This window comes from Lycorma delicatula, chromosome 1, assembly GCF_047948215.1.
Source record: "Lycorma delicatula isolate Av1 chromosome 1, ASM4794821v1, whole genome shotgun sequence".
Classification (NCBI taxonomy): domain Eukaryota; kingdom Metazoa; phylum Arthropoda; class Insecta; order Hemiptera; family Fulgoridae; genus Lycorma; species Lycorma delicatula.
Genome location: NC_134455.1, coordinates 321,406,358 through 321,420,918, shown reverse-complemented (window position 1 = coordinate 321,420,918; position 14,561 = coordinate 321,406,358). Strand labels below are relative to the sequence as shown.

The following is a 14,561-nucleotide window of genomic DNA, read 5'->3' as shown; positions in this document are numbered from 1 at the left end:
GATATTATAAACTGTAGTGTACAATTCTCATAATTGTGTCATTACTTCTGCTCAAAAACACAAAAGTTACTGTAATAAAAATATAACTGTTTTTCAAAAAAAGGATTGTTACATATAAAACAGTAAGACACTAGGTCAAAAACTCTTATAATTTAGAACTCACTTTAAAAAAAATACTTGTTAAATATATTTGACAGATTGTACACAATGTTTCAGGGTTCCATAAGAGAAGCAAAAAATAACATTACAAAAATCTTACCCAACTGATTTCATTAATAATGTAATTAACATATTTATTTTTATAAATAATTTTAATGTAAAAATCAAATAATTTATGTAATATTTTTTTTTATTATATTATAATTATTGAAAAAATTATAGGTATAAACTACTTTAATTAATCTGTCAAGAAATCAGTTGTTAATATTTTTGTTTATTTCAAGAGATTTTAGAAACATCTAATCTGTCATCTAATTTTAGAGGGTTTGCCGAAAATAGTGTGATAATTACTATTTTTTATTGTTTTAAAGATATTTAAAAAATTATGTCTAAATTACCTGGATTTTGGAAAGTGAATTACTATTTAATAAGATTTATAAAAATTAGCATTAAAAAAGATAACATCTAATCTTATTTAACACATATTAAATAAAACTAAAGGAATATAAATATATAGTTTCCATAGAAATAAATTTTTATTTCTAATATAAATTTGTATTGTTGTTTGTAATTTTAAATAAATTTGAACAATTATCATTTTTTAACATTCTAGAATATGCACCTGGTTGGTATAGTGGTGAAAGTGTCTTTCCAAATCAGCGGATTTACAAGTCGACAGTTACAGGGTTCATCCACTAATAAGAGAAGTTTTAAGGTTGGGTTTCAATTAAGCGCAGTTAATATGATCCTCTTTCATCGACATAAGCAATACTTCAATGGATTGCTGAAGGCAGAACAGGTTAAAGTGAGAAAAAACATTCCAGAATATAGTTATTGAAATTTTAAGTGTCTATAAAATAAACTGTTCAAGTTTTTCAAGATATCAATTAACACTATGATTTATAATTTCCATGCAGTTAATATAGAATTCATATATTTTTTATGGAAAAGGGTTCCTTTGAATTTTATGATTTGTTTTTCCTAATCAGTTTAGTAAATGGTTTCTGCCTTATTATGCAGCTTACTCTGAAAATGTATTAGCACATATGACCACTCGAGGGTCAACTATGATTAATCTTGTGATTACCCTAGAAGAACAGTTGTGGCAATCCTCCCGGTCAAAGCAATGTTTGTCAATAGAGTTCATGATCTGATAGTGGAATCAAATTTTTATTGTGTTGTAATATAAAGAAACAGATTGGTACTGGTCTATAAGTTTTATGTTTGTTTCTAGTATGATAGCATTACCTTTTTTTGGGTATGAAAATCGCTGTAAAATTCATGCTATATATAAAGAAATGATAAAAGTTAAATTATTTGATATTTATTTCAACTATTGTATTAATCAATTTTAACAAGAATAATAAAAAAACCTAGTTTTTTCAAATGTATAATTTTTTTGTATTGTTTTAATGATATAAAAATAATAATTATTAAATGTTATATCATTAAAACAATTATTGTTTGTAATAATTATCTTTTGTAATATTTTAAACGTTAGTGGTATAATTATTTATATTTACACTCTTAAAAATTAAGGTTTTTAATAATTGTGGGTATTTTTCCTTTTAATTTTGCAGAGTGTTATATGAATACGTTTATAAAAACATTTATTATTCGGGAAAAAATATTTGCAAATAATATTTATACAAATAAGCATGACAGAGAATCTCATCTGACGTTATGAAAATCATTTTATTTGTTACTAGTTAAATATAAATATATAGTATCCATGGAAATAAATTTTAAATTAGTATAGTATCCATGGATATAAATTATTAATTTGTATTGTTTAACATTTAAATAAATTTTAGCAATCATCATTCTTTTAAAGTAATATCCACCAGGTTGTTTTAGTGGTACCCAAATTCTCTGATTTTAAATTCAAGTGTTCCAGCATTCAAGCCGAGTACTCCTTCTATTAAAATACAAACTAAATATAGCTGTTGGTTTTGTTTTGTTTTGTTAGGATGACACACAGTTAGGATATCCTATAGATATGATTAGATGAACATTATCCACTAACATACAAGTAACATCACATGTTTTAGTGTTTTGGGCGATTTATAATTATTTATTTCTTTGTAGAATATCAAGGTTGTCGTTTAATATTAATACACTTGAAAGTATGGTGACTGAAATTGCGTTCATTTTATATTTGTGAGCATGTGCGCACATGTGTTAAAAGTACCAACAGTTATTGAAAGATTACAATGATATTATAAACTGTAGTGTACAATTCTCATAATTGTGTCATTACTTCGGCTCAAAAACACAAAAGGTACTGTAATAAAAATATAACTGTTTTTCAAAAATAAGAGAAGTTTTAAGGTTGGGTTTCAATTAAGTGCAGTTAATATCATCCTCTTTCATCGACATAAGCAATACTTCAATGGATTGCTGAAGGCAGAACAGGTAAAAGTGAGAAAAAAACATTCCAGAATATAGTTATTGAAATTTTAAGTGTCTATAAAATAAACTGTTCAAGTTTTTCAAGATATCAATTAACACTATGATTTATAATTTCCATGCAGTTAATAAAGAATACATATATTTTTTATGGAAAAGGGTTCCTTTGAATTTTATGATTTGTTTTTCCTAATCAGTTTAGTAAATGGTTTCTGCCTTATTATGCAGCTTACTCTGAAAATGTATTAGCACATATGACCACTCGAGGGTCAACTATGATTAATCTTGTGATTACCCTAGAAGAACAGTTGTGGCAATCCTCCCGGTCAAAGCAATGTTTGTCAATAGAGTTCATGATCTGATAGTGGAATCAAATTTTTATTGTGTTGTAACATAAAGAAACAGATTGGTACTGGTCTATTAGTTTTATGTTTGCTTCTAGTATGATAGCATTACCTCTTTTTAAGTATGAAAATCGCTGTAAAATTCATGCTATATATATAGAAATGATAAAAGTTAAATTATTTGATATTTATTTAAGCTATTGTATTAATCAATTTTAACAAGAATAATAAAAAAACCTAGTTTTTTTTAATGTATAATTTTTTTGTATTGTTTTAATGATATAAAAATAATAATTATTAAATGTTATATCATTAAAACAATTATTGTTTGTAATAATTTTCTTTTGTAATATTTTATACGTTAGTGGTATAATTATTTATATTTACACTCTTAAAAATTAAGGTTTTTAATAATTGTGGGTATTTTTCCTTTTAATTTTGCAGAGTGTTATATGAATACGTTTATAAAAACATTTATTATTCGGGAAAAAATATTTGCAATTAATATTTATACAAATAAGCATGACAGAGAATCTCATCTGACGTTATGAAAATCATTTTATTTGTAACTAGTTAAATATAAATATATAGTATCCATGGAAATAAATTTTAAATTAGTATAGTATCCATGGATATAAATTAAAATTTGTATTGTTTAACATTTAAATAAATTTTAGCAATCATCATTCTTTTAAAGTAATATCCACCTGGTTGTTTTAGTGGTACCCAAATTCTCTGATTTTAAATTCAAGTGTTCCAGCATTCAAGCCGAGTACTCCTTCTATTAAAATACAAACTAAATATTGCTGTTGGTTTTGTTTTGTTTTGTTAGGATGACACACAGTTAGGATATCCTATAGATATGATTAGATGAACATTATCCACTAACATACAAATAACATCACATGTTTTAGTGTTTTGGGCAATTTATAATTATTTATCTCTTTGTAGAATATCAAGGTTGTCGTTTAATATTAATACACTTGAAAGTATGGTGACTGAAATTGCGTTCATTTTATATTTGTGAGCATGTGCTTACATGTGTTAAAAGTACCAACAGTTATTGAAAGATTACAATGATATTATAAACTGTAGTGTACAATTCTCATAATTGTGTCATTACTTCTGCTCAAAAACACAAAAGTTACTGTAATAAAAATATAACTGTTTTTCAAAAAAAGGATTGTTACATATAAAACAGTAAGACACTAGGTCAAAAACTCTTATAATTTAGAACTCACTTTAAAAAAAATACTTGTTAAATATATTTGACAGATTGTACACAATGTTTCAGGGTTCCATAAGAGAAGCAAAAAATAACATTACAAAAATCTTACCCAACTGATTTCATTAATAATGTAATTAACATATTTATTTTTATAAATAATTTTAATGTAAAAATCAAATAATTTATGTAATATTTTTTTTTATTATATTATAATTATTGAAAAAAATATAGGTATAAACTACTTTAATTAATCTGTCAGGAAATCAGTTGTTAATATTTTTGTTTATTTCTAGAGATTTTAGAAACATCTAATCTGTCATCAAATTTTAGAGGGTTTGCCGAAAATAGAGTGTGATAATTACTATTTTATATTGTTTTAAAGATAATTAAAAAATTATGTCTAAATTACCTGGATTTTGGAAAGTGAATTACTATTTAATAAGATTTATAAAAATTAGCATTAAAAAAGAAAACATCTAATCTTATTTAACACATATTAAATAAAACTAAAGGAATATAAATATATAGTTTCCATAAAAATAAATTTTTATTTCTAATATAAATTTGTATTGTTGTTTGTAATTTTAAATAAATTTGAACAATTATCATTTTTTAACATTCTAGAATATCCACCTGGTTGGTATAGTGGTAAAAGTTTCTTTCCAAATCAGCTGATTTACAAGTCGACAGTTACAGGGTTCATCCACTAATAAGAGAAGTTTTAAGGTTGGGTTTCAATTAAGTGCAGTTAATATCATCCTCTTTCATCGACATAAGCAATACTTCAATGGATTGCTGAAGGCAGAACAGGTAAAAGTGAGAAAAAAACATTCCAGAATATAGTTATTGAAATTTTAAGTGTCTATAAAATAAACTGTTCAAGTTTTTCAAGATATCAATTAACACTATGATTTATAATTTCCATGCAGTTAATAAAGAATTCATATATTTTTTATGGAAAAGGGTTCCTTTGAATTTTATGATTTGTTTTTCCTAATCAGTTTAGTAAATGGTTTCTGCCTTATTATGCAGCTTACTCTGAAAATGTATTAGCACATATGACCACTCGAGGGTCAACTATGATTAATCTTGTGATTACCCTAGAAGAACAGTTGTGGCAATCCTCCCGGTCAAAGCAATGTTTGTCAATAGAGTTCATGATCTGATAGTGGAATCAAATTTTTATTGTGTTGTAACATAAAGAAACAGATTGGTACTGGTCTATTAGTTTTATGTTTGCTTCTAGTATGATAGCATTACCTCTTTTTGGGTATGAAAATCGCTGTAAAATTCATGCTATATATAAAGAAATGATAAAAGTTAAATTATTTGATATTTATTTAAGCTATTGTATTAATCAATTTTAACAAGAATAATAAAAAAACCTAGTTTTTTTTAATGTATAATTTTTTTGTATTGTTTTAATGATATAAAAATAATAATTATTATATGTTATATCATTAAAACAATTATTGTTTGTAATAATTTTCTTTTGTAATATTTTAAACGTTAGTGGTATAATTATTTATATTTACACTCTTAAAAATTAAGGTTTTTAATAATTGTGGGTATTTTTCCTTTTAATTTTGCAGAGTGTTATATGAATACGTTTATAAAAACATTTATTATTCGGGAAAAAATATTTGCAATTAATATTTATACAAATAAGCATGACAGAGAATCTCATCTGACGTTATGAAAATCATTTTATTTGTAACTAGTTAAATATAAATATATAGTATCCATGGAAATAAATTTTAAATTAGTATAGTATCCATGGATATAAATTATTAATTTGTATTGTTTAACATTTAAATAAATTTTAGCAATCATCATTCTTTTAAAGTAATATCCACCAGGTTGTTTTAGTGGTACCCAAATTCTCTGATTTTAAATTCAAGTGTTCCAGCATTCAAGCCGAGTACTCCTTCTATTAAAATACAAACTAAATATAGCTGTTGGTTTTGTTTTGTTTTGTTAGGATGACACACAGTTAGGATATCCTATAGATATGATTAGATGAACATTATCCACTAACATACAAATAACCTCACATGTTTTAGTGTTTTGGGCGATTTATAATTATTTATTTCTTTGTAGAATATCAAGGTTGTCGTTTAATATTAATACACTTGAAAGTATGGTGACTGAAATTGCGTTCATTTTATATTTGTGAGCATGTGCGCACATGTGTTAAAAGTACCAACAGTTATTGAAAGATTACAATGATATTATAAACTGTAGTGTACAATTCTCATAATTGTGTCATTACTTCGGCTCAAAAACACAAAAGGTACTGTAATAAAAATATAACTGTTTTTCAAAAATAAGAGAAGTTTTAAGGTTGGGTTTCAATTAAGTGCAGTTAATATCATCCTCTTTCATCGACATAAGCAATACTTCAATGGATTGCTGAAGGCAGAACAGGTAAAAGTGAGAAAAAAACATTCCAGAATATAGTTATTGAAATTTTAAGTGTCTATAAAATAAACTGTTCAAGTTTTTCAAGATATCAATTAACACTATGATTTATAATTTCCATGCAGTTAATAAAGAATTCATATATTTTTTATGGAAAAGGGTTCCTTTGAATTTTATGATTTGTTTTTCCTAATCAGTTTAGTAAATGGTTTCTGCCTTATTATGCAGCTTACTCTGAAAATGTATTAGCACATATGACCACTCGAGGGTCAACTATGATTAATCTTGTGATTACCCTAGAAGAACAGTTGTGGCAATCCTCCCGGTCAAAGCAATGTTTGTCAATAGAGTTCATGATCTGATAGTGGAATCAAATTTTTATTGTGTTGTAACATAAAGAAACAGATTGGTACTGGTCTATTAGTTTTATGTTTGCTTCTAGTATGATAGCATTACCTCTTTTTAAGTATGAAAATCGCTGTAAAATTCATGCTATATATATAGAAATGATAAAAGTTAAATTATTTGATATTTATTTAAGCTATTGTATTAATCAATTTTAACAAGAATAATAAAAAAACCTAGTTTTTTTTAATGTATAATTTTTTTGTATTGTTTTAATGATATAAAAATAATAATTATTAAATGTTATATCATTAAAACAATTATTGTTTGTAATAATTTTCTTTTGTAATATTTTATACGTTAGTGGTATAATTATTTATATTTACACTCTTAAAAATTAAGGTTTTTAATAATTGTGGGTATTTTTCCTTTTAATTTTGCAGAGTGTTATATGAATACGTTTATAAAAACATTTATTATTCGGGAAAAAATATTTGCAATTAATATTTATACAAATAAGCATGACAGAGAATCTCATCTGACGTTATGAAAATCATTTTATTTGTAACTAGTTAAATATAAATATATAGTATCCATGGAAATAAATTTTAAATTAGTATAGTATCCATGGATATAAATTATTAATTTGTATTGTTTAACATTTAAATAAATTTTAGCAATCATCATTCTTTTAAAGTAATATCCACCAGGTTGTTTTAGTGGTACCCAAATTCTCTGATTTTAAATTCAAGTGTTCCAGCATTCAAGCCGAGTACTCCTTCTATTAAAATACAAACTAAATATTGCTGTTGGTTTTGTTTTGTTTTGTTAGGATGACACACAGTTAGGATATCCTATAGATATGATTAGATGAACATTATCCACTAACATACAAATAACATCACATGTTTTAGTGTTTTGGGCAATTTATAATTATTTATCTCTTTGTAGAATATCAAGGTTGTCGTTTAATATTAATACACTTGAAAGTATGGTGACTGAAATTGCGTTCATTTTATATTTGTGAGCATGTGCTTACATGTGTTAAAAGTACCAACAGTTATTGAAAGATTACAATGATATTATAAACTGTAGTGTACAATTCTCATAATTGTGTCATTACTTCTGCTCAAAAACACAAAAGTTACTGTAATAAAAATATAACTGTTTTTCAAAAAAAGGATTGTTACATATAAAACAGTAAGACACTAGGTCAAAAACTCTTATAATTTAGAACTCACTTTAAAAAAAATACTTGTTAAATATATTTGACAGATTGTACACAATGTTTCAGGGTTCCATAAGAGAAGCAAAAAATAACATTACAAAAATCTTACCCAACTGATTTCATTAATAATGTAATTAACATATTTATTTTTATAAATAATTTTAATGTAAAAATCAAATAATTTATGTAATATTTTTTTTTATTATATTATAATTATTGAAAAAATTATAGGTATAAACTACTTTAATTAATCTGTCAAGAAATCAGTTGTTAATATTTTTGTTTATTTCAAGAGATTTTAGAAACATCTAATCTGTCATCTAATTTTAGAGGGTTTGCCGAAAATAGTGTGATAATTACTATTTTTTATTGTTTTAAAGATATTTAAAAAATTATGTCTAAATTACCTGGATTTTGGAAAGTGAATTACTATTTAATAAGATTTATAAAAATTAGCATTAAAAAAGATAACATCTAATCTTATTTAACACATATTAAATAAAACTAAAGGAATATAAATATATAGTTTCCATAGAAATAAATTTTTATTTCTAATATAAATTTGTATTGTTGTTTGTAATTTTAAATAAATTTGAACAATTATCATTTTTTAACATTCTAGAATATGCACCTGGTTGGTATAGTGGTGAAAGTGTCTTTCCAAATCAGCGGATTTACAAGTCGACAGTTACAGGGTTCATCCACTAATAAGAGAAGTTTTAAGGTTGGGTTTCAATTAAGCGCAGTTAATATGATCCTCTTTCATCGACATAAGCAATACTTCAATGGATTGCTGAAGGCAGAACAGGTTAAAGTGAGAAAAAACATTCCAGAATATAGTTATTGAAATTTTAAGTGTCTATAAAATAAACTGTTCAAGTTTTTCAAGATATCAATTAACACTATGATTTATAATTTCCATGCAGTTAATATAGAATTCATATATTTTTTATGGAAAAGGGTTCCTTTGAATTTTATGATTTGTTTTTCCTAATCAGTTTAGTAAATGGTTTCTGCCTTATTATGCAGCTTACTCTGAAAATGTATTAGCACATATGACCACTCGAGGGTCAACTATGATTAATCTTGTGATTACCCTAGAAGAACAGTTGTGGCAATCCTCCCGGTCAAAGCAATGTTTGTCAATAGAGTTCATGATCTGATAGTGGAATCAAATTTTTATTGTGTTGTAATATAAAGAAACAGATTGGTACTGGTCTATAAGTTTTATGTTTGTTTCTAGTATGATAGCATTACCTTTTTTTGGGTATGAAAATCGCTGTAAAATTCATGCTATATATAAAGAAATGATAAAAGTTAAATTATTTGATATTTATTTCAACTATTGTATTAATCAATTTTAACAAGAATAATAAAAAAACCTAGTTTTTTCAAATGTATAATTTTTTTGTATTGTTTTAATGATATAAAAATAATAATTATTAAATGTTATATCATTAAAACAATTATTGTTTGTAATAATTATCTTTTGTAATATTTTAAACGTTAGTGGTATAATTATTTATATTTACACTCTTAAAAATTAAGGTTTTTAATAATTGTGGGTATTTTTCCTTTTAATTTTGCAGAGTGTTATATGAATACGTTTATAAAAACATTTATTATTCGGGAAAAAATATTTGCAAATAATATTTATACAAATAAGCATGACAGAGAATCTCATCTGACGTTATGAAAATCATTTTATTTGTTACTAGTTAAATATAAATATATAGTATCCATGGAAATAAATTTTAAATTAGTATAGTATCCATGGATATAAATTATTAATTTGTATTGTTTAACATTTAAATAAATTTTAGCAATCATCATTCTTTTAAAGTAATATCCACCAGGTTGTTTTAGTGGTACCCAAATTCTCTGATTTTAAATTCAAGTGTTCCAGCATTCAAGCCGAGTACTCCTTCTATTAAAATACAAACTAAATATAGCTGTTGGTTTTGTTTTGTTTTGTTAGGATGACACACAGTTAGGATATCCTATAGATATGATTAGATGAACATTATCCACTAACATACAAGTAACATCACATGTTTTAGTGTTTTGGGCGATTTATAATTATTTATTTCTTTGTAGAATATCAAGGTTGTCGTTTAATATTAATACACTTGAAAGTATGGTGACTGAAATTGCGTTCATTTTATATTTGTGAGCATGTGCGCACATGTGTTAAAAGTACCAACAGTTATTGAAAGATTACAATGATATTATAAACTGTAGTGTACAATTCTCATAATTGTGTCATTACTTCGGCTCAAAAACACAAAAGGTACTGTAATAAAAATATAACTGTTTTTCAAAAATAAGAGAAGTTTTAAGGTTGGGTTTCAATTAAGTGCAGTTAATATCATCCTCTTTCATCGACATAAGCAATACTTCAATGGATTGCTGAAGGCAGAACAGGTAAAAGTGAGAAAAAAACATTCCAGAATATAGTTATTGAAATTTTAAGTGTCTATAAAATAAACTGTTCAAGTTTTTCAAGATATCAATTAACACTATGATTTATAATTTCCATGCAGTTAATAAAGAATACATATATTTTTTATGGAAAAGGGTTCCTTTGAATTTTATGATTTGTTTTTCCTAATCAGTTTAGTAAATGGTTTCTGCCTTATTATGCAGCTTACTCTGAAAATGTATTAGCACATATGACCACTCGAGGGTCAACTATGATTAATCTTGTGATTACCCTAGAAGAACAGTTGTGGCAATCCTCCCGGTCAAAGCAATGTTTGTCAATAGAGTTCATGATCTGATAGTGGAATCAAATTTTTATTGTGTTGTAACATAAAGAAACAGATTGGTACTGGTCTATTAGTTTTATGTTTGCTTCTAGTATGATAGCATTACCTCTTTTTAAGTATGAAAATCGCTGTAAAATTCATGCTATATATATAGAAATGATAAAAGTTAAATTATTTGATATTTATTTAAGCTATTGTATTAATCAATTTTAACAAGAATAATAAAAAAACCTAGTTTTTTTTAATGTATAATTTTTTTGTATTGTTTTAATGATATAAAAATAATAATTATTAAATGTTATATCATTAAAACAATTATTGTTTGTAATAATTTTCTTTTGTAATATTTTATACGTTAGTGGTATAATTATTTATATTTACACTCTTAAAAATTAAGGTTTTTAATAATTGTGGGTATTTTTCCTTTTAATTTTGCAGAGTGTTATATGAATACGTTTATAAAAACATTTATTATTCGGGAAAAAATATTTGCAATTAATATTTATACAAATAAGCATGACAGAGAATCTCATCTGACGTTATGAAAATCATTTTATTTGTAACTAGTTAAATATAAATATATAGTATCCATGGAAATAAATTTTAAATTAGTATAGTATCCATGGATATAAATTAAAATTTGTATTGTTTAACATTTAAATAAATTTTAGCAATCATCATTCTTTTAAAGTAATATCCACCTGGTTGTTTTAGTGGTACCCAAATTCTCTGATTTTAAATTCAAGTGTTCCAGCATTCAAGCCGAGTACTCCTTCTATTAAAATACAAACTAAATATTGCTGTTGGTTTTGTTTTGTTTTGTTAGGATGACACACAGTTAGGATATCCTATAGATATGATTAGATGAACATTATCCACTAACATACAAATAACATCACATGTTTTAGTGTTTTGGGCAATTTATAATTATTTATCTCTTTGTAGAATATCAAGGTTGTCGTTTAATATTAATACACTTGAAAGTATGGTGACTGAAATTGCGTTCATTTTATATTTGTGAGCATGTGCTTACATGTGTTAAAAGTACCAACAGTTATTGAAAGATTACAATGATATTATAAACTGTAGTGTACAATTCTCATAATTGTGTCATTACTTCTGCTCAAAAACACAAAAGTTACTGTAATAAAAATATAACTGTTTTTCAAAAAAAGGATTGTTACATATAAAACAGTAAGACACTAGGTCAAAAACTCTTATAATTTAGAACTCACTTTAAAAAAAATACTTGTTAAATATATTTGACAGATTGTACACAATGTTTCAGGGTTCCATAAGAGAAGCAAAAAATAACATTACAAAAATCTTACCCAACTGATTTCATTAATAATGTAATTAACATATTTATTTTTATAAATAATTTTAATGTAAAAATCAAATAATTTATGTAATATTTTTTTTTATTATATTATAATTATTGAAAAAAATATAGGTATAAACTACTTTAATTAATCTGTCAGGAAATCAGTTGTTAATATTTTTGTTTATTTCTAGAGATTTTAGAAACATCTAATCTGTCATCAAATTTTAGAGGGTTTGCCGAAAATAGAGTGTGATAATTACTATTTTATATTGTTTTAAAGATAATTAAAAAATTATGTCTAAATTACCTGGATTTTGGAAAGTGAATTACTATTTAATAAGATTTATAAAAATTAGCATTAAAAAAGAAAACATCTAATCTTATTTAACACATATTAAATAAAACTAAAGGAATATAAATATATAGTTTCCATAAAAATAAATTTTTATTTCTAATATAAATTTGTATTGTTGTTTGTAATTTTAAATAAATTTGAACAATTATCATTTTTTAACATTCTAGAATATCCACCTGGTTGGTATAGTGGTAAAAGTTTCTTTCCAAATCAGCTGATTTACAAGTCGACAGTTACAGGGTTCATCCACTAATAAGAGAAGTTTTAAGGTTGGGTTTCAATTAAGTGCAGTTAATATCATCCTCTTTCATCGACATAAGCAATACTTCAATGGATTGCTGAAGGCAGAACAGGTAAAAGTGAGAAAAAAACATTCCAGAATATAGTTATTGAAATTTTAAGTGTCTATAAAATAAACTGTTCAAGTTTTTCAAGATATCAATTAACACTATGATTTATAATTTCCATGCAGTTAATAAAGAATTCATATATTTTTTATGGAAAAGGGTTCCTTTGAATTTTATGATTTGTTTTTCCTAATCAGTTTAGTAAATGGTTTCTGCCTTATTATGCAGCTTACTCTGAAAATGTATTAGCACATATGACCACTCGAGGGTCAACTATGATTAATCTTGTGATTACCCTAGAAGAACAGTTGTGGCAATCCTCCCGGTCAAAGCAATGTTTGTCAATAGAGTTCATGATCTGATAGTGGAATCAAATTTTTATTGTGTTGTAACATAAAGAAACAGATTGGTACTGGTCTATTAGTTTTATGTTTGCTTCTAGTATGATAGCATTACCTCTTTTTGGGTATGAAAATCGCTGTAAAATTCATGCTATATATAAAGAAATGATAAAAGTTAAATTATTTGATATTTATTTAAGCTATTGTATTAATCAATTTTAACAAGAATAATAAAAAAACCTAGTTTTTTTTAATGTATAATTTTTTTGTATTGTTTTAATGATATAAAAATAATAATTATTATATGTTATATCATTAAAACAATTATTGTTTGTAATAATTTTCTTTTGTAATATTTTAAACGTTAGTGGTATAATTATTTATATTTACACTCTTAAAAATTAAGGTTTTTAATAATTGTGGGTATTTTTCCTTTTAATTTTGCAGAGTGTTATATGAATACGTTTATAAAAACATTTATTATTCGGGAAAAAATATTTGCAATTAATATTTATACAAATAAGCATGACAGAGAATCTCATCTGACGTTATGAAAATCATTTTATTTGTAACTAGTTAAATATAAATATATAGTATCCATGGAAATAAATTTTAAATTAGTATAGTATCCATGGATATAAATTATTAATTTGTATTGTTTAACATTTAAATAAATTTTAGCAATCATCATTCTTTTAAAGTAATATCCACCAGGTTGTTTTAGTGGTACCCAAATTCTCTGATTTTAAATTCAAGTGTTCCAGCATTCAAGCCGAGTACTCCTTCTATTAAAATACAAACTAAATATAGCTGTTGGTTTTGTTTTGTTTTGTTAGGATGACACACAGTTAGGATATCCTATAGATATGATTAGATGAACATTATCCACTAACATACAAATAACCTCACATGTTTTAGTGTTTTGGGCGATTTATAATTATTTATTTCTTTGTAGAATATCAAGGTTGTCGTTTAATATTAATACACTTGAAAGTATGGTGACTGAAATTGCGTTCATTTTATATTTGTGAGCATGTGCGCACATGTGTTAAAAGTACCAACAGTTATTGAAAGATTACAATGATATTATAAACTGTAGTGTACAATTCTCATAATTGTGTCATTACTTCGGCTCAAAAACACAAAAGGTACTGTAATAAAAATATAACTGTTTTTCAAAAATAAGAGAAGTTTTAAGGTTGGGTTTCAATTAAGTGCAGTTAATATCATCCTCTTTCATCGACATAAGCAATACTTCAATGGATTGCTGAAGGCAGAACAGGTAAAAGTGA

General features: G+C 24.9%; 1 protein-coding gene across 6 annotated transcripts in view; it reads left to right on the top strand.

The window, feature by feature from the left end:
• Window positions 1-776: 776 nt before the first annotated feature.
• The window catches only part of LOC142318363 (uncharacterized), a 28,968-nt gene continuing 15,183 nt past the window's right edge, over window positions 777-14,561 (top strand). For 4 of the 6 annotated variants that reach the window (XM_075354948.1, XM_075354947.1, XM_075354946.1 and 1 more), the window contains exons 1-2: window positions 777-964; window positions 8,757-8,948. In XM_075354948.1, coding sequence (XP_075211063.1) covers window positions 902-964; window positions 8,757-8,948 — 255 coding nt within the window. In that variant the 5' untranslated portion in view covers window positions 777-901. The remainder of the gene's footprint in view (window positions 965-8,756; window positions 8,949-14,561) is intronic. The other 2 variants (XM_075354945.1, XM_075354949.1) reach the window with 2 other exon arrangements.